We start from the raw sequence: 25779 nt of genomic DNA, 5'->3' as shown, positions 1-25779 counted from the left end.
CTTTGAGTTGACTTCATTACAAATTAAAATGTATTATATATTATTGGCTTGATGGCGTTGAAGATTTTCTCTCCACATTGCATGAACTCCACCTTGAATTACTTCCCCCAGAGTATCTGTTATTGAAGCAGGTTGTCTGCAGAATCTCTCGGTTTAGACTTAATTGATCGAGGGTTTCATGGTTCCTACCGTTCATTGGTATTCAAGTGTCGTCGACCTATCTGTGTCGTTCTTCAAGATTTCACTATACCAATCCATTTGTTCTGCAGAGCTCAGTCACAGCACAATAAATGTGATGTGACTCACTTTCCTGGTTCACTGTCATTAGCGTCAGAACATCTGATAAATCAGAAGAGGGCAGAGAAAGTCAGTAAACCTATGGGAAGCCACTTGATGTGTGACTAGCAGAAGGTTCCTCTGAGAGCAGAATACCAGCTGTCTCTCTCCACGCTATCAGTCCATGTGTCTGAGTCACAGATGAACGTCCCGTCAGGCGCTTTGAGCTGCTGTAATGATGTCGTGTTCAGATGAAAGAGGTCTGACTCCTACAGAGGTGTGTGTGTGTGTGTGTGTGTGTGCCGCCACAATGGGATCCGGCGTTCAGTAGCACATCTGCTTGACGGCTTCAGAGTCTGGAAAATATTCAGCCCATTTAGAACTGCAGTGTTGCATCTTTTCCTTTCAATAGCCCTGTTTTGCACACTGTCATCTGCACACAATGGCAGGGGTCATTTGGATTCTTTCTACCTTCCAGATGGGATGTTTCATAATCGAATCCTTATTTTTCTCTGTTCTGTTCATTTGCGATGTCCTTGGCGAAGCGCCCAGGTATGAATGCTGTGAAACAGAAAAATGTGCTTTAATTGAGTAACTGTAAGTAATTGATTATTTAAGCCACAATTAATCATAGTTCAGAAGGTCTGCTGGGTTTCTTAATGTTTTGTGAAGCCAAACAACTTTTCTGTTGAAGCAGAGTTTTTATTAAAAGTGTTTATTTGGACTTCTACTTCCAAAGAAGTAGAAGATTACTCTGTATTGTCCTTTCTAATAAAATGTGTTTGCCACTAGATGAAATATGCGTGGATATATTCTTGAAGCCTTGTCCAAATAAAGTTCATTTTCAGTATATCCATAAACACTTATCTTGTACAAAACAACAAAAATCTGTTGTTATTCTTTATATCTTTACTGGTCACTTTGTTTTTTTCTCTTTGGATGATTGATTATTAATTTCTTCTCTTCTAGTGGTTTGGGGATCTGGTCACACCGGTTTGGTGGGAAGACGTTTGGCTGAAGGAGGGATTCGCTCATTATTTTGAGTACATCGGGGCCGATTTCCTCTTTCCAAAGTGGAACATGGTGAGCCGTTGCGCAGAAGCAAGCACTATAGTATTCAGTCAACTTCATTCAATAATTCATCCATCCCTTTGAACTGATTTGATGCGGCTCAAACAATTTGTCTCATAAACACATACCCACACACTATATAGAGAGGGTTTTTTAATGTTTTATTGGTATTCAGATGTGTGAATGCCTTAAAACGAGATCAATTCTTCAATGATTTTCACACAATGAAAATCAATGATGTTGAGCAGTTCTTTTTGTGCCAAGATTCAACTAAGCAGAAAACAAAAATCCTTTCAGAGTTCGTTTGAGAGATACAGATACTCTGATTGCTCAATATTACCTGTAAAATGTTGAAAACAGTTTCAAAAAACCAAGAAAGGCCACATTTTATGGACATTTACTTCTTGTTTAATGGTAACTAAAATAACAGGATGCAATTTTAGTTGTTTCTTACCGGGTATACGCTCTCATTTTTCTGTGGGTTGAACTGCTCTGTTCAGTGATTTTTTTTTGTTCAGTGTTGGGTCAGACAACTGTCAAAATGTAATTGTATCACAGTGTTCCAGTTGCCCCTGCCTTTTCATTGTCACTCAGTCAGCATGACCTGTATCATCACAAAAAAACTAATATCGCTTGTTCCTGCTTCCATAAGAGTCTGCAGTTGCTATTTTCAAAAGGTGATTATAGAAGCAGTTATTGTAGATGTCAGTTAGACTTCATGTGCAGATGCAATCATATCCATTTTCCATTGAGCTGTTAACGCATTCCTTTATTTCAGACATGCCATTACATTTTATTGTGTTGTAATGAATCTTTTGTCTTTTAGTAGTCGTCTCCAGATGTTTAATCCATTATCAGATGTGAAGTAGAGATGAGAAGTAATAGTGCCACAGATAAACTCATGACGCATTCTGAACAACATGTTTGAGTGAGTTGAATTTTAAAAACGTATTCATTGAGAAAGGACAAACTTTATTAGTAGCGCCACGCCGAATTAAAACATTAATTTACTGCGGAGCTGGAATTTGTGCCAAGCAGCCGTTAAAAAAAAACAAGACCAGCACACAGACACATAAACAACAAAATCTGAACCTAAATAAAGTCTAAAATCTCAATAAAGCGCAATGTAGACGTTGCATGGTCTATTGAGTCATCCATTTTCTACATCCAGATGGGTTCATGTTTGAAGAAAGACAAAGCATGGCTTCGATTCACAATACCCATCCGTCTCACAGGAGTCACAGGTTCAGTGATTCTCTGAATGTTTGTTTAACCGCCAAGATTTATGAGGTTATTTTACCAGACCAGGTGCGTCCAAACCATCATCTCGTGATAGTCCTGTATTATAGGATGATAAACAAACCAGGAGTGTATGAGAACACCAGGAGAAAGTCAAACACTTCTCATGGCTTCTCCATGCAGTCACTATATCTGAACATTATTAATCTTTCATGGACAGAGTCACGAAGAGAACAGGACTTCTTCCTCTATAAAAAGCTCCAACGCTTCTCACATATCCCCCAGTAACCTTCCTGCAGTTCTTCTGAAGGCATTTTTCTACGTTAAGATCAGGATGTTGTGATATATTAAGTGTATTGATGACTGTCAACGGCGTATAACATACATTATGATGCTACACACGAGACATTTTTTTAATTGTTCCTAATCGTCAGTGTCTACCCATCTCTTACATTTCCAAATGAAATCTACTTTCAGGGTTGTCAAACCAAAAACAACCAGATGAAATAATGCAAGGACAAACAGTTCTCCCTCTCCCTCTCGCTATTGTTTGAACATAATGGTGTTAGCAATTAGCATAATGCTATTCCAGTCCAGTTTTAGTGGCCAGTAATGCAGCTATCGTGTTGCATTTGAAGCTTCACTCTAAATTAATTAAATACACACGTCATCGGCACAACAAAACACAGCCTAGTTTTTCTGTTTATGAGAATTTGGATCAGCAGTTGTGCTGATTATATCTGCTTGGATCTTCTGGTCAGTGTGAGTCACTGACTGTGTGCAATTTTAACACGAGCTAGTTGGAAGATTGTTGTGGGTTGTTGATTCAGACCTGACGCAGGGTTAAGTCTTAAACTGTTTCATTTTTGTTCTTACATATTAATATGTGTGCATTCAGCTCATGCCTTCCCATTCTCATTCACTTTCACACAATGACCTTCCCATCCGTCTGTCCCAGTATTTCATACTTCTCTGCTCCAAGCCACCTTGGTTGCGGGGCGTCAGCCAAGCAGAGAGACCATTTAGGGAACGTCATTTCAGGGAGCAATTGGGTTTTGATGGAAACCCTTCGGTACGCCGAGAGGACGACTCTAAGCATTTCGCTACCAAAATATGGATAAAATTGCATGTTTCAAGAGGAAGGAATTGAAACCAGAACTGAAAACTCATAAGTGCACGGATAAATGTTGGGAATGGATCCGACATGGATCAGTAATAGTTCAGCCTATAGGTTCCTTCACCTGCTCATAACGACTGGACCATTGGTTTTCCTCCACTTTCTCCATTTTTATCCATCATGCTAGAGATGCTTCCAGAGGTTTATTTACCCATAAGGCATTGCTCTGAAGGCAGGCATCCCTGCTGTCTCTAGCCTATGAATGATCGGCGTGAATCTTCAGGTGCATCTGCAGCACGTGATGATGTTGAGATGATAATAAGCAGGATCTAAATGAAGTATCATTGGATGTAAACACCTTGTTCAGAGCACATATGGGCCAGATGGAAGCTCTTCTCATTTTATAGCGCATTACATGACTTGCATAAAATCACCAGCTGTTCTCTTTCTCTCTCTGGCTGTTTTTCTGTATTCACATTCCCCATAATGTTGCACATTTACATGATGGCCTCATTTTCTATTGATTCCATGAATATGCATAATAAGAGCAAAAGAGACTTCATCATTAAAAATCTTACTGATCGCAAAGTTTGAACGGTTGTGTATGTGCATTCATCTTTGACGCTCATATTAGCCTGAATGATAAATGAACTGCCCATCAGAAAATATTAATACGTCGTGAAAGTGTTTTCTTCTACAAGTCCATTTAAGCGACGATATAAATAGCCTGAGAAATTAGGGCATTGATTTCTCTCTACTTTCTCCAAGATCTTCTTTCTGAAGTTAAATATGAGGGATAAATTATTTATGCAGTTCATTAAGCAATGCATTCTTTTCTCTTCTCTTTTCTTTTTTTAAGGTGACTTAAATATCTATAAGGTAAATGTAACTTTGCTGTAGGACATGTTATCCTTCATTTGCTGCCGCCTTTAAACGTGAAATCTGACAATGTTATTTACAAATATGGCAAAAATCCAAAAAACAACCACATGTAAACCTTAGTTTTGACTCATCTGTATTGATTTGTTGGCTTGTTTGTTCGCTTTTATGTAAGTCTGTTTTTGTCTTATGTTATTTCAATCTGCTTTTAGCAGAACGTCAGAATATGAGGATTATGGTTGAGCTTTTATCACATTACCAGTAAGTAGGATTTACTGGGTTAATAGAAGATACCTTATTAAATTGACATAAAACAATGAATGATTTCATGTACATTTGTTTTTTGATTAATTTTCGTACATTTTGTTTGTTTGAGCTCAAATCCTTTGATTAAAATATCCTGCTCTCTTGGATTAATGTCTTCAATGGGATTCTTAATCAAGCTGCCAGAAGCTTTAATGGGCAAGAATTATTCATAATGATGGAGAATAAAGGTGTAATAAAACATTAAGAGTATCAAAGCCAGATGTGTTCATAGCAGCTGATAGCGTGCAGGCTTTCTCTTAGTCACGCACTTCTAATAAATACATAGATGCGAAAATAATAAAACAATCAAATATTCATTTAGTGTCGTTTTGAATTTGATAAGTCAGTGCAGAGATTTGGGCAGAGAAGCCATTATGAAGATGTTCTCGATATGAACCTGCAGTGTAATGCTTTCATATATAATTCATGTGATTCATATTTCATCCGTTTTCATGTAAGCTATCTGGCGAAGCGCCACTTTCAAATGAGTAGCAGGAAAAAAATCACTGCAGAAGCACAATTTACAGTTTGCTTTATTACATTCACGATGTGTTTATATTATCTTTGAACGACTGAAAATAAAAGTTGTTTAATAAAACTGGAGCAGAATTCATTAATGTATTTAAATATTTAGTGAACATTACATATCTGTGATTATTCAGTGTAATAATGTTTGTACATTTACGTTATACACAAAGGTTATTCAAAGAAAAAGAGCCCCACGGTAATGATCTAACTGCCTCCTCGTGGTTCACTTCAGCACAGACTCCCTAAAAATAGGGAATAATCTGATATCGGAGTAAGATCTTTCTCATGGGCCCCAGAACGACTGCGTTTGAGATCGTGACTCTTTACTGATCCACAGACACAGTGAATGATGAGGGTCTTTGTCATCTGACCCAGAACTTCTACCTGTCTTTATAGAGAATCCTACAGAGAGACATTTGATCAGAGCAAATCAAACAGACACACACACACACACACAGAGCAGTGTTTCTCTCATGAGTGAGTCGTGTCGGCTCTCATGTGTTGGAAGTGAATGTTCATCATATCAGAGGATTGTGGGAAGCTGCTGCAGGTGTAAAGGTTTCGGTCGTGAGAGATATGAGCTGGATTTTCCCATAACCACTTTCTAATTTCATTTATAGAGCGGCCCGTGTGATTCTACTTATGAAAATCAAACAGAAGCTTTCATGTGTTTGATGCCGAATGAAGTCTCTGTCTGTGTGTCATCCACAGGAGAAGCAGAGGTTCCTGACTGACGTTCTTCATGAAGTCATGTTACTGGACGGTTTGGCCAGTTCTCATCCCATCTCTCAGGAAGTGTTTGAAGCCACAGACATCGACAGAGTGTTTGACTGGATCGCGTATAAGAAGGCAAGACGATCTCTGCATGATGGGAATGATTATATAAACATTCAATATTGAGCTGAGCTGATGAGCTGGTTTATACTCAAGACTGAACATAAATACGGTTTCGTGTGATTCTACTTTTAGTTCTGTTTTCTACAAATAGCCAGCAGAAGAGAAACAACGACTTTGTTTGGTCGCTGTAAATCAGTCAGTTATTTATGTCAGGACTTCACTGTTAAACGAAAGCTTTTATTAAGTCCGGTAAACACCTCTGGTTTGCTCGTTATTTTTCTCCCAGCTAAAGACTTCTCAGTATATCTTTGTGAATTGTAAATGGAGTCACATTCCTATAAGCCTCGTCACATACGCAAGAAAAACAGTTTAATTAAAAGCTTGTTTTTTTAGTAAGTCGAGGACAGAAACTGTTACACTGAGAGATCGGGAGGTTTTGTGTCCTCTGGGGACTTCAGCTGCACAATAAACATTTCATCTCAGACCAGACGACGTCTAATTACCTCTTTCTTACTGGAACACACTTTAAATAACTCCAGCGCCCCAAATATATCCTCTCATCCTGAACGTCTGAAAGCCATTAAAGGAAAAAAAGAGCAGTAAAGAAAAATAATCGCCTTCTTTTAGAGTTCAAACACAGATAAGATCATCCACCCAACGAAGATCTGAGTTTCTGCTTCAGCTCTGAACACGAGATCCAGGGATGATCCACCTTTCTTATACCTAAACCCACCGGTCTCCACCCCTTTATACCTAAACCCACCGGTCTCCACCCCTTTATACCTAAACCCACCGGTCTTCACCCCTTATGCTTAAACCCACCGGTCTCCACCCCTTTATACCTAAACCCACCGGTCTCCACCCCTTTATACCTAAACCCACCGGTCTCCACCCCTTTATACCTAAACCCACCGGTCTCCACACCTTTATACCTAAACCCACCGGTCTCCACCCCTTTATACCTAAACCCACGGTCTCCACCCCTTTATACCTAAACCCACGGTCTCCACACCTTTATACCTAAACCCACCGGTCTCCACCCCTTTATACCTAAACCCACCGGTCTCCACCCCTTTATACCTAAACCCACCGGTCTCCACCCCTTTATACCTAAACCCACCGGTCTCCACCCCTTTATACCTAAACCCACCGGTCTCCACCCCTTTATACCTAAACCCACCGGTCTTCACCCCCTTATGCCTAAACCCACCGGTCTTCACCCCTTTATACCTAAACCCACCGGTCTTCACCCCTTTATACCTAAACCCACCGGTCTTCACCCCTTTATACCTAAACCCACCGGTCTTCACCCCCTTATGCCTAAACCCACCCGTCTCCACCCTCTGGATCTTTCGTTCTGCAGGGAGGGGCTTCTGTGATTGGATACCGATTGGCTCTGGCTGTTCAAGCCCCTCCCACTCTTTCTCTACAGGCTCTGTGTTGTTATTCTGACACCCAGCCGTCCCTCATCACTTCCTCCTCACACTCTAAGGACTCTGATATCCCAAAACACATCCCACGAGTCCTCAGCGCTAACAGGAAGTGACACTCATCACGCAGGCTGTGAGGAAGGGATGTGGAGAGATAGGAATTAGATGCTGTCAGATGAGCATGTCAAAGTCACTCAAAGTCAAAAAGAGACAACGGGACGAGTGTCATGGGGTTCTTCTTTAGATGAATTTATACTTTCTTCACATTTTCTAAAACATTAATCATACTCTGTGATGTACAAGCATTTTAACATGACATTTAAATTAAATTAAACTACATAAATGCAATTTTAATTGAATTAAATATTAAATTAAATCAGTAATTGCTAACTTAAAGTATGAAAAATTTTTAATTTTAAATGACAATTTTTTCTTTTACATTTTACAAAATTAAAAATGAAAGCTAAAAATATGTAAACTGTAAAAACGCATTAATTTACATACTGCTAAAATAACACTGAATAAATTACATTTGATTTAAATAAAAAATACGAGGAAGTGGACTACGCTAAATAGAAAAATAGAATAGATAATTATAAATATAAAAGTACAGTGATATCAAAATACAAACTCTACTTAATTTCATGCTCCATTGACTCCCATTGGAGGTGGATTACTGTACTTTCACACTAGGTGTATTTAGTGATCAGGAGCGAATGAGAAGCTTTCTCTGAATGTGTGTTTGTTTTCGTGTCTTCAGGGAGCCGCTCTGATCCGAATGCTGGCTAACGTCATGGGACAGCCGCTATTCCAGAGAGGCCTCAATGTAAGTCAACGCTTTTCTTTCATCTCCTCTCTTTGTGGTCACAGATGATTTAACATGTATGTTTGTTTTACTCCTAATGCCTTATGAATATTGTGTGTAAGGCTCTCTTTATGAATAATACATTCTGCATAAATGCAGCTTTAAGAGGATTGTGGCATAATACCTAAATACTTTTATTTTTTTTTTTTCCAAAAACTCAATCCTTGTTAAATCCTGTGAATGTGAGCTGAATGTGTTACAAATGAATCTCTCCATTTAACACTTGAACGTCTCCGTGAAGGTTTTCTGAGAGTCTCGTATGTTCGGGAGATCACGCAGCCGTGTCGCTTTAACGCGTCTTTCTTATCTTTAGAGCTAAAACAGCTTGTTGCATCACGCTTGAGGTGAAAGCGGCAGAATCGGTGATTAAACGTGTTCGTGTCAGAAATTAATTTCATATCAGAAACTTTTACAATCAGAATCATTCTCTTTACGGTAACGGTGAAACACAAGCGCTCCGTTAAAACAGTTATACTGTATCTGATAGCCACGGGTTTTTTTGGCTCCGGCTGAAGTGTTTTTAAGTTCTCTGAAGCTCTTTCTGTGTTCGTCTCGCAGTCAGACTTCCTCTGGACTGAACAGCAGAACTCTTCATGTATTATTAGAGAGGATTAATAGTTTTGTGGACACCATATGGCTGCTACATAAAACTACTTCCTGAAATGTGGGTAAAGGATCTGGGCCGTGAGCAAAGCGTGTCTGAATCCAGTGAGAGTCAATCTGTAAATGAATAAATGCAGATGAGTTAAAGGTACAAGGTGTGAGTTCACACGGATTCAGAGGTGATGGACTCACATACCTCACCTTCGCATAAATCACTTCTCGAAAGTTCTCCTTTATTTCTTTATGCCTGAGAAGCTGGGAAAAAAATCTGACAGTTTCAGAGTTGTTTTCTGGGTTATTTTTGTTATTGTGGTTTAATATTGCTGTTAGTGTTTGGAAGCACAATCAGGTCAGAGCAACACATTTAGTGCTTTATATCACAAAACTTCATTAGTGTCACCAAGCCAGCAGAGGAGCTCTTACCCTGGGTGATCTGCGATCACTTCCTCTGCTGCTACTTCCTGTTCCAGGACTATAAAAACTGTAGCAAGCCACTCACCTGCAGGTTGCATTGTTTCGCCTGTTCTATTGTTGGTTCTCGAGTTTTCCTTAGTCTTTGTTTTCCTGGTTTTGACCCTGTCTGTTTACTGTTTCTCTGATCGCTTGCCGCCTGACCTGACCTCCGCCTGTCTCTGGATTTTGTTATTGCCTCGCCTCCTATATATCTGTTAGCCCTGTTCGACGCCTGCCTGTTATGACCATGCCTTCGTTTAATAAAAGCCTGCACATGGATCCGCACGCCTCAGACCGTTCCTCGTGACAGAATGCAACCTCACACCAGGATCCAGCGGCTTTTCACCCGAACCATGGCCAGGTATGCACCTTGCAATGTCTTTGCTAACCCTCAAGCAGGGCACCCGATCACTTGAGGATTATACTCAGGAATTTCTGGACCTGGCTTACTTCTCTGATTTACCGGACTGTTTGCTAATTGAATTTTTCACGAGGAATAAATCAGCCACTCAAAACACAACTTGTTCAAGAGGGTCCACGTGAATCACTTGCACACTTTATTGAGTTTGGTTTAGTGACTGTGGGGTCAGCTCACACGTTGGGTATTATGGAGGAAGAAGACACTGCATTTATTCCCAAGATGGCCGCCTTCCCGAGCCGCTGCCCAAGATGGCCGCTTTCCCGAGCCGCTGCCCAAGATGGCCGCCTTCCTGAGCCGCTGCCCAAGATGGCCGCTTTCTCCCCGAGCCGCTGCCCAAGATGGCGCCTTCCCGAGCCGCTGCCCAAGATGGCCGCCTTCCCGAGCCGCTGCCCAAGATGGCCGCCTTCCCGAGCCGCTGCCCAAGATGGCCGCCTTCCCGAGCCGCTGCCCAAGATGGCCGCCTTCCCGAGCCGCTGCCAAGATGGCCGCCTTCCCGAGCCGCTGCCCAAGATGGCCGCCTTCCCGAGCCGCTGCCCAAGATGGCCGCCTTCCCGAGCCGCTGCCCAAGATGGCCGCCTTCCCGAGCCGCTGCCCAAGATGGCCGCCTTCCCGAGCCGCTGCCCAAGATGGCCGCCTTCCCGAGCCGCTGCCCAAGATGGCCGCCTTCCCGAGCCGCTGCCCAAGATGGTCGCCGCCTTCCCGAGCCGCTTCCCAAGATGGTCGCCGCCTACCCAGAGCCGCTTCCCAAGATGGTCGCCGCCTGCCCAGAGCCGCTTCCCAAGATGGTCGCCGCCTGCCCAGCGCCGCTTCCCAAGATGGCTGCCTGCCCAGAGCCGCTTCCCAAGATGGATGCCGCCTGCCCAGAGCCGCTTCCCAAGATGGATGCCGCCTGCCCAGAGCCGCTTCCCAAGATGGATGCCGCCTGCCCAGAGCCGCTTCCCAAGATGGATGCCGCCTGCCCAGAGCCGCTTCCCAAGATGGATGCCGCCTGCCCAGAGCCGCTTCCCAAGATGGATGCCGCCTGCCCAGAGCCGCTTCCCAAGATGGATGCCGCCTGCCCAGAGCCGCTTCCCAAGATGGATGCCGCCTGCCCAGAGCCGCTTCCCAAGATGGATGCCGCCTGCCCAGAGCCGCTTCCCAAGATGGATGCCGCCTGCCCAGAGCCGCTTCCCAAGATGGATGCCGCCTGCCCAGAGCCGCTTCCCAAGATGGATGCCGCCTGCCCAGCGCCGCTTCCCAAGATGGATGCCGCCTGCCCAGCGCCGCTTCCCAAGATGGATGCCGCCTGCCCAGAGCCGCTTCCCAAGATGGATGCCGCCTGCCCAGAGCCGCTTCCCAAGATGGATGCCGCCTGCCCAGAGCCGCTTCCCAAGATGGATGCCGCCTGCCCAGAGCCGCTTCCCAAGATGGATGCCGCCTGCCCAGAGCCGCTTCCCAAGATGGATGCCGCCTGCCCAGAGCCGCTTCCCAAGATGGATGCCGCCTGCCCAGAGCCGCTTCCCAAGATGGATGCCGCCTGCCCAGAGCCGCTTCCCAAGATGGATGCCGCCTGCCCAGAGCCGCTTCCCAAGATGGATGCCGCCTGCCCAGAGCCGCTTCCCAAGATGGATGCCGCCTGCCCAGAGCCGCTTCCCAAGATGGCTGCCGCCTGCCCAGCGCCGCTTCCCAAGATGGCTGCCGCCTGCCCAGCAAAGCCTCCAGTGCCCGCGCCTGTGCAAAGCCTCCAGTGCCCGCGCTGCGTGCAAAGCCTCCAGTGCCCGCGCCTGCGTGCAAAGCCTCCAGTGCCCGCGCCTGCAAAGCCTCCAGTGCCGCGCCTCCAGTGCCCGCGCCTCGTGCAAAGCCTCCAGTGCCCGCGCCTCGTGCAAAGCCTCCAGTGCCCGCGCCTGCCAGTAAAGCCTCCAGTGCCGCGCCTGCGTGCAAAGCCTCCAGTGCCCGCGCCTGCAAAGCCTCCAGTGCCGCGCCTCGTGCGCCCGTCCTCACTGCCCGCGCCTCGTGCGCCCCGTCCCACTGCCCGCGCCTCGTGCCTGGTCCACTGCCCGCGCCTGCGTGCTCCGCCCACTGCCCGCGCCTGCGTCGCGCCCGCCCACTGCCCGCGCCTCGTGCGCCTCCCGTCCACTGCCCGCGCCTCGTGCGCCCGTCCACTGCCCGCGCCTCGTGCGCCGTCCACTGCCCGCGCCTCGTCGCCGTCCACTGCCAGCGCCTCGTGCGCCCGCCCACTGCCCGCGCCTGCCCACTGCGCGCGTGCGCCCGTCCCACTGCCCGCGCCTCGTCGCCCGTCCCACTGCCCGCGCCTCGCGCCTCGTGCGCCCACTGCCCGCGCCTCGTCGCGCTCGTCCCACTGCTGCCCGCGGCGCTCGGCGCCGCGCCGCCGCCTGCCCACTGCCCGCGCCTCGTGCGCCCGCCCACTGCTCCGCGCCTCGTCGCGTCCCACTGCCCGGCGCCTCGTGCGCCCGCCCACTGCCCGCGCCTCGCCCGCCGTGCCCACTGCCCGCCTCGTGCCCGTCCTGCCCGCGCTGCCCACTGCCCGCGCCAGCGCCGTCCCACTGCCCGCGCCTCGTGCGCGCGTCTGCCCACTGCCCGCGCCGCGCCGCCCGCGCCGTCCACTGCCCGCGCCTCGTGCCTGCTCCCACTGCCCGCGCCTCGTGCGCCCGTCCACTGCCGCGCTCGCGCCTCGTGCGCCCGTCCCACTGCCAGCGCCTCGTGCGCCGTCCACTGCCGCGCGCCTCGTCGCCGCGCCGCTCAAGTTATCCCACCCTCCCACCCTTGCCACACGTCGACGATGGATCCCAGCAGCCCCTGCACTCATCCTCTGTCCTCCACCTGGAGCTCGCCACGGGTCTGCCAGTCTCCATCGCCGCCGTGGGTGAAGGATCCCTCACTTCATCGTCCCGCCTCCGAGCCCCGGACTCCACCTCGGCTTGTAGACCCGTCGGCTTCCCTTAGGCTCCTAGCTCCCTCCGCTCCACCGTGCTCCGTCAATCCACCAGCTCCACCAGGCTCCATCGTCTCTCCGGCTACGCCTTGGTCGGTCGTCGACCATCTGTCGCCTCAGGATTCCACTCCTCCAGCTTCGCCTCATCCCTCCATCCCTCCGGCTCTGTCAGGCTCCTCCCTTCCCCCGGCTCCACCTCAGTCCTCTGTCGCTCTGGCTCCGCAGCGTCCTTCTCGTCCCCCGTCTCCGCATCAGTTGCCGAAGCCTGTGGCGTCGCCTAGGACCTCCAGCGCCTCAACGTCACCTTGGCTCTTCGGCTCTCCACCTCCGCTTCAGTCTCCTCCGCCACCTGCTCCGCCGCCATCGGTCGGCGCCATGGAGTCGATGGCTGTTCCTCTTCCATGGCTCCTCCCTCCGTCGGCTCCACTGTTGACCACCATAGCTGGGCTCTGGATCACCTCCTCCGCTCCGGACTCCTGTCTTCTCCTGGCTCCTCCTCTCCGTCTCTTCCTCCCTGGACTCCGTTTGCTGACCCCCTCCCGGAACCCCCTCCCAAGCTCACAGTGTTTTTTGTTTGTTTTATGGAGCGCCAGGAGTCGCTCCTAGGAGGGGGGCTATGTCACCAAGCCAGCAGAGGGAGCTCTTACCCCTGGGTGATCTGCGATCACTTCCTCTGCTGCTACTTCCTGTTCCAGGACTATAAAAACTGTAGCAAGCCACTCACCTGCAGGTTGCATTGTTTCGCCTGTTCTATTGTTGGTTCTCGAGTTTTCCTTAGTCTTTGTTTTCCTGGTTTTGACCCTGTCTGTTTACTGTTTCTCTGATCGTTTGCCGCCTGACCTGACCTCCGCCTGTCTCTGGATTTTGTTATTGCCTCGCCTCCTATATATCTGTTAGCCCTGTTCGACGCCTGCCTGTTATGACCATGCCTTCGTTTAATAAAAGCCTGCACATGGATCCGCACGCCTCAGACCGTTCCTTCGTGACAATTAGTGTGCTTTATTTTGTGCAGTTAAATGTCTAAATGACCACTCTTTTTATTTAAAAGAGCAGAAAGAAACATCAAATTATGAAACTATTTAAACTTTTTGTTTTATATTAATGATTGAAATTTTTTTATATATATTAATAAATTTTTCATTTGTCTTATTTTCTCTGTCTCTCTCTTATTTTTGTTACTTTATATTAATCCTAGTTTCTCCTTTCTTCTCGATGTAGAGGCTCGTGAAGTCCTCAGTTTCTCTAGATCTTGAGTATTTAAGAGGAGAGACACAAGCTCACACATCTGCCAGTGATCCAGCTCTCTTCTCTCGTCTGCTGTCTGTCTTTATCTGTTCACCGAGACTCATTTCATTCTCTCAATGTCTGTCTTTTGCTCTGTGTGGCATCTCTTCTCCTCCTCGTGTCTCTGCATAATTGAAGCAGCAGACTGTTGTGAATGCTGAACAGTTCAGAAGCAGCAGACCAGTTTTAGTCTAACCATCCCTCTCTCTCTTCCTCTCTCTCTCTCTCTCTCTCTCTCTCTCTCTCTCTCTCTCCTCTGTCTCTCTCTCTCTCTCTCTCTCTCTCTCTCTCTCTCTCTCTCTCTCTCTCTCTCTCTCTCTCTCTCTCTCTCTCTCTCTCTCTCTCTCTCTCTCTCTCTCTCTCTCTCTCTCTCTCTCTCTCTCTCTCTCTCTCTCTCTCTCTCTCTCTCTCTGTCTCTGTCTCTGTCTCTGTCTCTGTCTCTGTCTCTGTCTCTCTCTCTCTCTCTCTCTCTCTCTCTCTCTCTCTCTCTCTCTCTCTCTCTCTCTCTCTCTCTCTCTCTCTCTCTCCCTCTCTCTCCCTCTCTCTCCTCTCTCTCTCTCTCTCTCTCTCTCTCTCTCTCCCTCTCTCTCTCTCTCTCTCTCTCTCTCTCTCTCTCTCTCTCTCTCTCTCTCTCTCTCTCTCTCTCTCTCTCTCTCTCTCTCTCTCTCTCCTCTGTCTCTCTCTCTCTCTCTCTCTCTCTCTCTCTCTCTCTCTCTCTCTCTCTCTCTGTCTCTGTCTCTGTCTCTCTCTCTCTCTCTCTCTCTCTCTCTCTCTCTCTCTCTCTCTCTCTCTCTCTCTCTCTCTCTCTCTCTGTCTCTCTCTGTCTCTGTCTCTGTCTCTCTCTCTGTCTCTCTGTCTCTCTCTCTCTCTCTCTCTCTCTCTCTCTCTGTCTCTCTCTCTCTCTCTCTCTCTCTCTCTCTCTCTCTCTCTCTCTCTCTCTCTCTCTCTCTCTCTCTCTCTCTCTCTCTCTCTCTCTCTCTCTCTCTCTCTCTCTCTCTCTCTCTCTCTCTCTCTCTCTCTCTCCCTCTCTCTCTCTCTCTCTCTCTCTCTCTCTCTCTCTCTCTCTCTGTCTCTCTCTCTCTCTCTCTCTCTCTCTCTCTCTCTGTGAGGACGAGGGTGTCTTCTTCTCTGGTAAACGGTGGATGGGCTGCTGATGCAGGTGGATGAATGCCTCTTATAAAAGAATAGAGGGAGTCATAAATGAGGTCTGAATGGCTTCTGGGGCTCATACAGCTGACTGGAGTGATGAAGCGCTCGCGTCTCATTTACACACACTGCCCATCGCTTTTAAAACCACTTTCAGATGGATCATATTATGGGATGTAGGAAATATTCATTCCGGCTGGAAATGTGAAATGCTTGACCTACGAAAAGCAGAGGACAAGTACGCTCCTGCCCTGGAGAAATAAACTTCAGCCTGTTACAGTCCGTCTTCATCCTCTGGATGTGATTTTGAACCACAGGAAGCTGGATTCGGTGCTTCGTAGTCCTGTTTGTCAGCTCTCAGCTGGTTCCTGAATTGGAGAATGGCAGTCTGGGATATTCCCAGCGGATGTTGTGGGCTAATAATTTGTCGTGAACACAGATACTCCTCGATTCAATTCCACAACGTTCTGGTACATGGAGAAGATCCATTTTTCCCAGTTTCCTCTTCTTCTCCCAGCAGCCCCTCTGTTACGCCTCATTATTACTGTTTCTGTCTCTTCTGTCTCTTCTGAGAACTTTCAGCATCTCTGTCTGTCTCTGTGTGATTGATGGGAAGAAGAGGTAAACACAGCACCTCACCAAACAATCTTCCTCCATTGCCTCAAAATTACTTTCATATGCAAGAAAATTGTAGACATATTTCTTCGCGTATTACTTTTGAGGGAACTCATTTAGTTGGATGAATAATGAATTATTTATGATCTGCTTTGACTGTTGTGGTGAAGGCTCTCGCTGAAAACTTGTGTTTTAGCTCCAGGGGATTTACATATCGAAAGCGATCAATCTTTTGTCTGCCTTTGTATATAATTTGGCTTTGCAGAAGCAGAAACCAAAATCGATTGTGGATGTATCTGATGAAGGAAGGTTCAGGATATTATTCTGTTCTGGAGAGTGTCAGAGGAGTAACTAGCCATAGCTAATTAGAGTTAGCTATTAATTACACACACACAAATTAATTACACACACAACCGTCCCACTGGAATCTGTTGAGTGATGCAGTGAATCTTTAGGTCTGTTGTCTAGACAGACTTCTCAGAATTACAAGTACACTCTTGATATCAATGCTAACACAAAAGTAGTTATTTTGACTAAAAATAGCCCAAGGATGCATTAAAACATTGAAATGAGTCATACAAGATTAAACATGCTGTGCAATTTTAAGTAAATATGACCTCCATGTAATATATTGTATGTGCTATATGTTATTTTTCCCATTACATAAAAGCACACCAGTCTCTATTGTACCTGACTAACACTGCATGCAATTACAGAAACACTATACAGACATTATCCAAAACATCAGTCAAATGAGGTTCACTTTAGGTTAGAATGCTGATTTATACCATATCTTGTTTTCAGTGTGCAGATATTTTTCTATCCACATGTCTCCCTGAAAGAGCTTTTGGTCACTAAACAGTGGTGGGTAGCAACACAGTCATTAAAATACACAATTTTATACCAAGCAAACTGGAAAATGTCAACACCAACATAAAATGGCTCTGGGTGGTCCCATGCTGCTATGCAAATGTATGCAAATGAGCAGAAGGGGTATTTGTTACTGCAACATTCAAATTCTTTCAGCATTTAGATCTATTGAAAAAAGAGACTAGATAATGGTTAAACATATAATTTATCAGACGTTATAGAACAGATACTGACTATGTATATGCATACATACATACATATATATATATATATATGAAATTCTTTTGCTGTGGCAGTCAGCAGAACACATCAGTGTCAAAATAATGACAACACACATCAGAGGTGAGATTGGACCACATGGTCACTTCGCCTCAGGGCCATGGCTCTACTGATGGAGGAGAAAAGAGAGGAAGAGGAATTGCTCTGGTTGAAAACAGATTCATCAGGATGGTAACATGATTCTGGTTGTGCTCCAGACTCAAATCCCAGACTCTCAGAGAGCTCAGCAGAGCATGTAGAAAGATGAAGGCCAGCTGGACTGGGTCACGCTTTCAGGATCCCAATGCAATTTGCTCAGACCTCTCAGCATGATGCCTGTTCACGTTTCAACAAGTGCCCCTTTTGATTCGATTCATGAAGCAAAGGCTGAAATAATTGTCTCATTAAAAGAATCCCAAAATTGCAAACCTTGCCATCATCTGCTCACACTCATGTCATTGCAAATCCATATTTGTTGTCTGGTATCTCAGCTATGAAAAACTAATCTTTTTGGCCTTTTAATCACATAAAGATAGCCGATGGTTTCGATATAGACTCATTTTATGGTATGTTATGGTGCTTTTTTTGTCTTTATGAAGTTGACAGCCACTAAGTGCTTTTGGCAAATGGAAAAGAGCAAACTAGACATTCTGCAAAATATTTCTAAACAAAATGGTCATAATATGGTACAATGCGCTTATTGTGTACATAGATGTTTTTACATTGTACTTTTATTTATTTTTTTACAAAATACCTAGATGTAATTACATCTGTAATTAATTTCTGTATAATTACATTAATAATTACACGGTTGACCCATGCCTTACACCTTAACCCAACCTAAAACCTACCCATACCACCAAACCTGTCCCTAACCTTACCTGTATTTAACCTTAATAGCAGATAAACTGTTTCGTAATGCAATATGATGACAATTGTTTGATGTAGGTACATAGTAGTTAGGGCCACCTAATATAATGTGTGGCCAAACAGACAGGAAAGAAAAATTGGTCCCACTTTCTATTCTATTATTCTCCCCAATACTTGTGTACTTAAATAGTAATTAGATAAGTAATTACACACTGGTATCTACAGCTAACATTTGTGTAACTACATATATGTAACAAGCCACTGAATGGTATGTTTAGGTAACATTGGTAACAACAATTTTGGTAATGAAAGGACAAATGTGTAATAGGACCAACAGCACTTTTTGGTAAAGTGACTGTTACACTTCATATTGAATAAACAATTCCTGTAATTACTTTGAGGCTACACAGAAGCAGCCAGTAAGTTAGACTTTAAATATAAATTGTAGTTGGTGTACAGAATGTCACACTTTATATTCCTGAGGAGTTACCATGTAGTACACTGGTATTACAGTGGGGCACCAACTTGAGATCAAACTCCTCCCACTGTACATATCCCTAAACCTACCGGTTTCCACCCCCTGGATGCCATTTCCACCCTAAACCTACCCATCTTTACCCCCCGGATCACCCCCTATTCCAATTACTCTTATATGTATTGTTGTTACAAAATTTAGCTAAATTATTCATGTTACATGAGTCTTGTTACCAAAGACCTGTTACACATTTTTACTCACACATGCCATCCCGAGGGTTGTTACATATGTATTACAGTTACAGTACTATATGTATCAATGTTTACGTACATTGTGGTCACATACTACATATACATATAGTTACTACAGGTATTGAGTACACTTAATATAAAGTGACCCCAAACATTTTTAGATAATTACCCATATTAAACACAGCATAAAAAGCTATGTCACATGCTCCAGGATTAGCAGAAGACATGCGTTTCTTGCCAGCATGTTCTCTTGACTCCAGCAACAGGAAGCGGATTACAGTTGACGGGTTTATCGCTCACGGTCACTCAAGAGTTATCGAGAAATCTCATACACAGCAGTCAAAAGGCTTCCCACCAGATGTTCTTATCAGATCCATGTAAATGTGCTCTCCAGGATCAGACTCCTTCTTCATGTCGCCCCCCACCTGCATCGCTGAGACTGCGGGCCAGAACAGACACACTGATAATGTAGCGCTTGCCGTTTAATAGATTAAAGTCTGTTAGCAGTCAAATGAACACCCACCATTGTCTTCAATAATACACAATACAGATATTACATCCACTTTTCTATGCAGATTTTTCTGTGTTTGATGTTGAGGCGCTTTTATTATGCACCTCCCTGAGTGTAAGGTGCTTCCTCACTTATACTTAAAATGACTATAAATACTTATTACTTATAAATAAATATTTACTTAAAAATGACATTTACAAGGCTTTTTTGACATGTACTATAGTAATAACAGGTAAATCGTACTTGTACAAGGCATGTACCTTGGAGTGACATGCATGGTGTATGAATATGATTATAATGGGATAATGTTTTCTCCTCTGTTTATTTTAATGTAAACAATTTAACCATCTTTTATGTCTTGCTTATTTGTATGTTTCTCATTCAGTGACATGCTGATGCAGCATCTACTCAAACAACATAATCAGCCTCTAATTGGCCTCCTTATGGTCCTCCTTGAACTGACAGCCAATCACACCCAAACATCTGCTGCTAATTTGCATACGTTCGGCTTGAATTGAGAGGATTAGTAATGTTATTGTTTGGGCTTATCTGGTTTCCCAAGTTCACCGTTCCCATCCAAGTCCAATTTATTTCTCGTCCAATATTGATCTCGGTCTCTTTCTGTTTGCAGGATTACTTGATGACGCACATGTACGGAAACGCGGCGAGAGATGACTTGTGGAACAAATTCTCCGAGGTGAGATTTTACGCATCTTCTGGGTGTGATATCTCCATCCACGAGCAGAATCAGCGCTGGGGTCAGTCGAGGCGTTGAGCGGCGAGTGAAATTGTGTGTTCAACCTACTTTAATTCACCCAGTGCATCTCCTGCAGGCAGGTGTTCAGAGATTCACGCGCTGCATATAGGTCAGAGGCCATTATATAACTGCACATCATCAAATTTATGCCAATACACCACCTACTCACATCAACACATAAGGGTTTTATGGAAATGCCACATGGGAAAGAGTTTGATACGGAGGCTGGGTTCTGTCTGATAGTCTCGCTTTTACACTTGAGCTATCACTTCGAACAGAAACGTTTTCTACAGAAGCAGGTCAATATTGATCACGAAATCTGATTACTGAAACCTGCTAAATGCAAATATTCACAGATACTGATAAAGAAGGCTTGCCGCTGCTGATTCTGGCGATTTTAATTAACTTATAAATTAGTTGAATCTTATCAGACCCGATTAGTGAAGTGTCACATAATTGCTGACAAGCCTGATGAGTCTCTCAGATTAAACATGAACATCTGCCCTTCAGCTCAGGTGTAGCCAAGAATAACCCAAGAAATGTCTACAAATCTTCTGCTGAAGGAAAGTTGACCTATTTAGATGCTTCACTTGGGCCTCAAAAATACAGTTCTTATTAGGTTTGGCATGAGCCCCCTCCTGACAGAAATCCTCAGGTATTTTTTCCTGTGATCTGCTGATTCAGTTTCTCTGTCTTTTGTAGTACCCTAGAGGGTTTAGCAACCGTATTGTTTGTGCAAGACTTCATATACCACAATTCCTTAAACTTCAAATTCAGTAACTCAGCATAGGTGTCACAGTGTGGTTTAGGAAAGGAGCACTCAACGAGTATATAGCACTTTAACAGTTTATAATCATTCACATACAAGAAATTAACACTACTACAGGCAAATAGGCAGGCAAATAAACTAAACCACACATAATAAAGAACAGACGATTAAACAGAAGCAAACTGGAACTTATATACACACACAGGAAATGACTAAATTAACTAGACACACCTCAAGACAATAAGACAATCAACAGAAAGTAGAAAAAAAACAAACAACAAAGTGGCCAACTATGTGACAATTGGCTGGTAAGGTATGTTTTAAAGCATTTTAGGCTTTTGCTGGTCCACAGCATAGTTGGTCATGATCCGGTTTAAGATGGTCCTAAACTGGTTATAAGCTGGTAAGGTGCTGGCCATAAGCAACTAGTATCATCTTAGATGACCTTAAACCAGCTTCTATGCTGGTTTTTCAGAAGGGCTGGACCAAAACATGTTTACATTTTAATACAAAGTTCCTACATTAATTAATAATAATAAAACCTACTTATTAAAACAATACATTTTTTATATAATTGCATACATATGCAAAACAAATGTTGTTCTGCTATAAGCCATTTTCTCAGCATTAAACGAACACCCTTGATAGGTGGAGGTATCAAGCAAGTGTATATCCAACTGATGAAATGCAGCTTAAGAATAAATGGTTCAGATGATGATATGAATTTAGACTGGTGCTCTGGTTGATAGAACATTATAGCCGTAGCTACTTCTCTCTCTTCATGTTTATGACGAATCATGCAGGTATTTGGGCTACTCTGCAGCAGTACCTACCCAAACCAATGAATGTAAAAATTTCTTATTGGCGTACTGTAGTGATTGAGCAAAGCTAAAAGCATGGTTCGGAAAATGGATTCTTGGTGTACACAAAAGATTCTTGAACACAAAAGTTACAGACTGCAGCTTTAAGATACTAAAAGTAAGAGCGAGAGGAACTGCTAGCACCTGTGAAGTAATCTCAGTGAAGTTAAGCACTGGATTCAAGTCATCAGTTCAAAGCACAGAGATGCGCTTTTAAAACCAGAGGACTCTCAGCAAGTCCCCTCTCGCTCATCTCACAAAGTGTCATGACTTTAATGAGATTACTTTCAAGCGTAATCTCAAAGTTATTATAGTTTGTAATGGAACAGCAGGACATTTAGCAGCTATCAGCGTCGTAAGAAGCGTTTTGTCATTCACATCACTCTCTTAAATGCCGGCTGATAGGAGGCTGATACTTCATTTTCTCTTTCAAAACAGAACTGATTTAAAGGTGAATTTATGTGAAAGGGCCAAACCTGGACCTCTGTATCCTCTCAGTGGCCGTGTTTGTCAGGCGGTGACGAATTTAGCTACATTAACAGTCCATGACAGCCCATCATCTAATGAATACTGATATGCGCCGTGTTCATTAGCTATTCATGAAATCCAATTTGCTGCAATAATCTGGCAGTGCTTAGCGCCCACAAAGCCCTTTGTCAAGCTCACGGCCCATCGCCGGACCGGCCTTCACTTCCTTTAATTATATCCGCCAGGGCAAAGGTACAGTAGCTTCCTGAATACTGTCCTATAGAAAATGATTCATAATGTAGGAACATGAGCTGCCGTCATCAGCCTCTGCAGAGCCTCTTCACAACAAACTGTGAGTCATTGACAGCTGTGAGAAGTCATCCGGTCTCGTTTGGCCTTTTTTATAATAACCGAATCTCTGCACGCAAGCTTGGTTAGTCTCAGGTTTGAATACTCGTAATGGTCAGAATCATCTGTTACACTGGAGATGCTCGACTGATCTAGTCAGGTTGATGTTTGCAGATTGCAAGAGATCCTGACAGAGCACTTTTGTTTCTGCCACCACATTCCCCTTCCAATCCCACGGGTCTCCACCACACACTGACTCTGTGCTGCGGCAGAAACATTGTAAATCTCCACCGGTTTACAACCAATTTCATACAAAACCATCGAGTGGCCTCTGCAGGTCTTTAGGATTCAATGTATGGAAATGATGGACAATAACTGTGGAGCCACTGACATTCGCTCTGATCCAAAAGCTAGTGAGCTGCCTCATTGTCTACTGCAGCCACAGACAGCTGCATTTGAAATGAAACCTCAAAATACTGACTTTGCATTGGTAAGTCTTGAATAAGCAAAGAGGCATTTCCAATGTTTTGTAGTCACCTACTGTACCTTTCTTTTTAAATGGTTACAGCAGTTCAAGGTGAAAAGAAGATGAAACTCCATAAAGCTTTAAAATATTCCTCATACATACTGATAGCTTTTGAAAACAATTCATACAGAAAACTGGCAGTTGTCCACCGTGCTGAGCCATATACATATATATATATATATATATATATATAGCATTTTCAAAGAATAAGGAGGAAGTGTGTAGGCAGTATATTTCCTTCAGGGACAAAACTCAGTCACATTACGAGCTTTCCTCATTAATGAGCCGTGAGATCCAATTTTATGTTTTACTTCTTTAAAATAGGAGGAGCAGCTTCCTCTGAAGAAATCAGACTTATAAATCTAGCTCTGCCTTTTTACAAGCGTTGCTCTTGTATAGAGAGATTAGATAACTGGAAACTGCCTTGGGATGTTTCTGTGTATGCGGTTTAAGAGAACGGTGAAGTTTAATCACCTTTCTAATTAAAAGACCTGGAGGAGTTTTATTTACATTCATTATAGTTTTGAAAGACAAAGAAAAGTTGAGTTGTTAGACAACCAAACATGGTGATCTTTATATGTATGATGTATTTTGAGTCATATATATATATATATTGTGTCACAGGCCATGCAGCGGGAGGGAAAGGACATCAACATCACGCAGGTCATGGACCGCTGGACGCTCCAGATGGGTTACCCCGTCGTCACCATCAGCAAGAACGACAGTCTTGACAACAGTGTCACCATCTCACAAGAGCACTTCGTCTATGACACCGACGCCAAGATCCAGAATCCTGAGCTGTTCAACAAAAGGTAGTCTGCCATATGTCAATCATGACAGGTTGTTACGTGAAAACGAATCGCCATCAGTCAACTGACCTCTTGACATTGATTCTGCAGCTGCAGAAAATCCACAGTAATATATGGAGCTGAGGCCTGTACGTTTGCCAAACGCTGCAATGCTGAATAATGTAAAAAGCCCACAGTCAGTGATTCTCCTCCCAGAAGTCACTGATAGTTTCCTCTGATCCGTTCAAGCTCACACAGAAAAAAAGATCCTAGTAGTTCTGGAGCTGAAGAGAAGAAACCATTTTAATCCAAAATTAGATTAAATGTTAAGTTATATTGGAAGAAATACCGAAGAATAGACCATCTGGAGATTTTAAGCACAGCTAGACAGATAAAGACTAGCCTAGTGCCCCACAACAGAATGAAGACCCAAAGGATTTCTTCACTTATCTGAGGTATTTGAACAGTTTACTGCTTAGCATACCTTTAGATGTCTTCCTTTGCCTCTCCTGCTAAGAAAAAAATAAATAGTTGTAACCAGTTTAAAATGACTTCAGTGTCCAAAGCCAGCGAACTATCTTAGTCTATCTTAGATGTTTTTAGCAGGACAGTAAGGAATAACACACTTCTGTTTCTACGAATCACATCTTCCAACGTGTTCTCACACACAAGCTATCAAGCTGCTATTAACTGAGCGTTTCATTTATTATTAGCGACCCATGCTAACCCGTCACCGCCACATGCTGTTTGGCACCCGTCTGCGTCGTCACAGAAAGCTGCGTGTGTCACTGGCAGATAGATTAGTTTAATTCTTCGTTAGAGTGAGATGAATAATTCAATACTGCCTCTGATCCGTTTTAGAAATCCTCCTTTTGTTTTGGATCAGACACTGTTAGCAGCACAAGAACTGAGTCAAGAATTGAATTTTAATGCTGTACTGTCGGTTTGAATGTGTGGAGTGTGTTGTTAGCCAGCGATGCCATTTATATGCTGACAAAGTTTCTTAAGTGGAGAACAATATCAGTGTCGAACACCTGCATTCAGAGAACAGGAGTTCCTGAGCTTGTGGCATATAGTCTTATTTGTAATATTTTTATTGAGGCTTTTTGATGAAATGTGGTTAAAATTCAAACTATTGAGAGCATAATATTAATACTAGTGACATTAAAGTATAATTTCTGTCATCATGAAATCATAAAATCTGCAGATAAGCAAAGGCTTTTTCTTGGCTTTAGGCTAGCTCTCCAAATCAAGCAATCTGGTGTCATAAACACGAAACACACAGGTAGAAATCTGTACTTTCACTTCTTTCCGGAGTTCATTTGTTCGGGGCAGACACAGCCACCTTGCTTTGAACGTCTCCTCCTACGTGAACGTGTTTTCCGAGTGCGCCGGTCTTCTGCAGAGGCGTTCAGAAGCAGAACCGCTCCAAGAATCAATAGCAAAGCCTCGTTGAGAGTAGGGGGCGTCTCTTTCCTGCTTTGCCCCTCAGGCGGGTTTTCAGCTGAGTACCAGACAACCTGCCAGAAAGCAGGGGGATTTGGCACCTTTGTAAATGCAGTGTAGCACCTCACTCGAGGCTTTAAGCCAGTCTAGCAAAATGTGCTGACAGAAACATTGGCAGCAACAAAAGGAAAACAGAGAAGGTCAGTTTAATGTATTTCACACCCCTTCAGTGTGTTTCATGTCCACTGCCATCTCATTACAGTTCATAGAGGGTCCACAGTCCGACTGAGGTCCAAACTCCACAGAAAACCACAGAAAAGGACATTTATTTCACACCAAAAGCACATGATAGCTTTTTGGTGCACTTTGATATTCTTTTAAAGCAGATTCATAATCCAGCTAGCACAGAGTCACACACAGGCTATGCTATGTAGTGTTATATGGTATAGGGGGCACTGGTATACATCTTTACATAAAAATACACAACTAAAGAAGAAAATGGAACAAAACATGCTTCCACATGTAACTTAACATGATCATCAGACATAAAACAGCATCAAAACTGTGTATTATGGAAATA

The 25779-nt window shown here is 44.1% G+C and overlaps 1 protein-coding gene across 1 annotated transcript in view; it reads left to right on the top strand.

Annotated features, from left to right (window-relative positions):
- Nucleotides 1-25779, top strand: part of LOC122343504 (thyrotropin-releasing hormone-degrading ectoenzyme-like) — a 91530-nt gene that overhangs the window by 36412 nt on the left and 29339 nt on the right. Inside the window, exons 3-7 of the mRNA XM_043238010.1 lie at nucleotides 1246-1359; nucleotides 6128-6265; nucleotides 8444-8510; nucleotides 19870-19934; nucleotides 23590-23777. Coding sequence (XP_043093945.1) covers nucleotides 1246-1359; nucleotides 6128-6265; nucleotides 8444-8510; nucleotides 19870-19934; nucleotides 23590-23777 — 572 coding nt within the window. The remainder of the gene's footprint in view (nucleotides 1-1245; nucleotides 1360-6127; nucleotides 6266-8443; nucleotides 8511-19869; nucleotides 19935-23589; nucleotides 23778-25779) is intronic.

Source organism: Puntigrus tetrazona, chromosome 4 (genome assembly GCF_018831695.1).
Source record: "Puntigrus tetrazona isolate hp1 chromosome 4, ASM1883169v1, whole genome shotgun sequence".
Classification (NCBI taxonomy): domain Eukaryota; kingdom Metazoa; phylum Chordata; class Actinopteri; order Cypriniformes; family Cyprinidae; genus Puntigrus; species Puntigrus tetrazona.
This window is presented reverse-complemented; position numbering and strand designations above follow the sequence as displayed.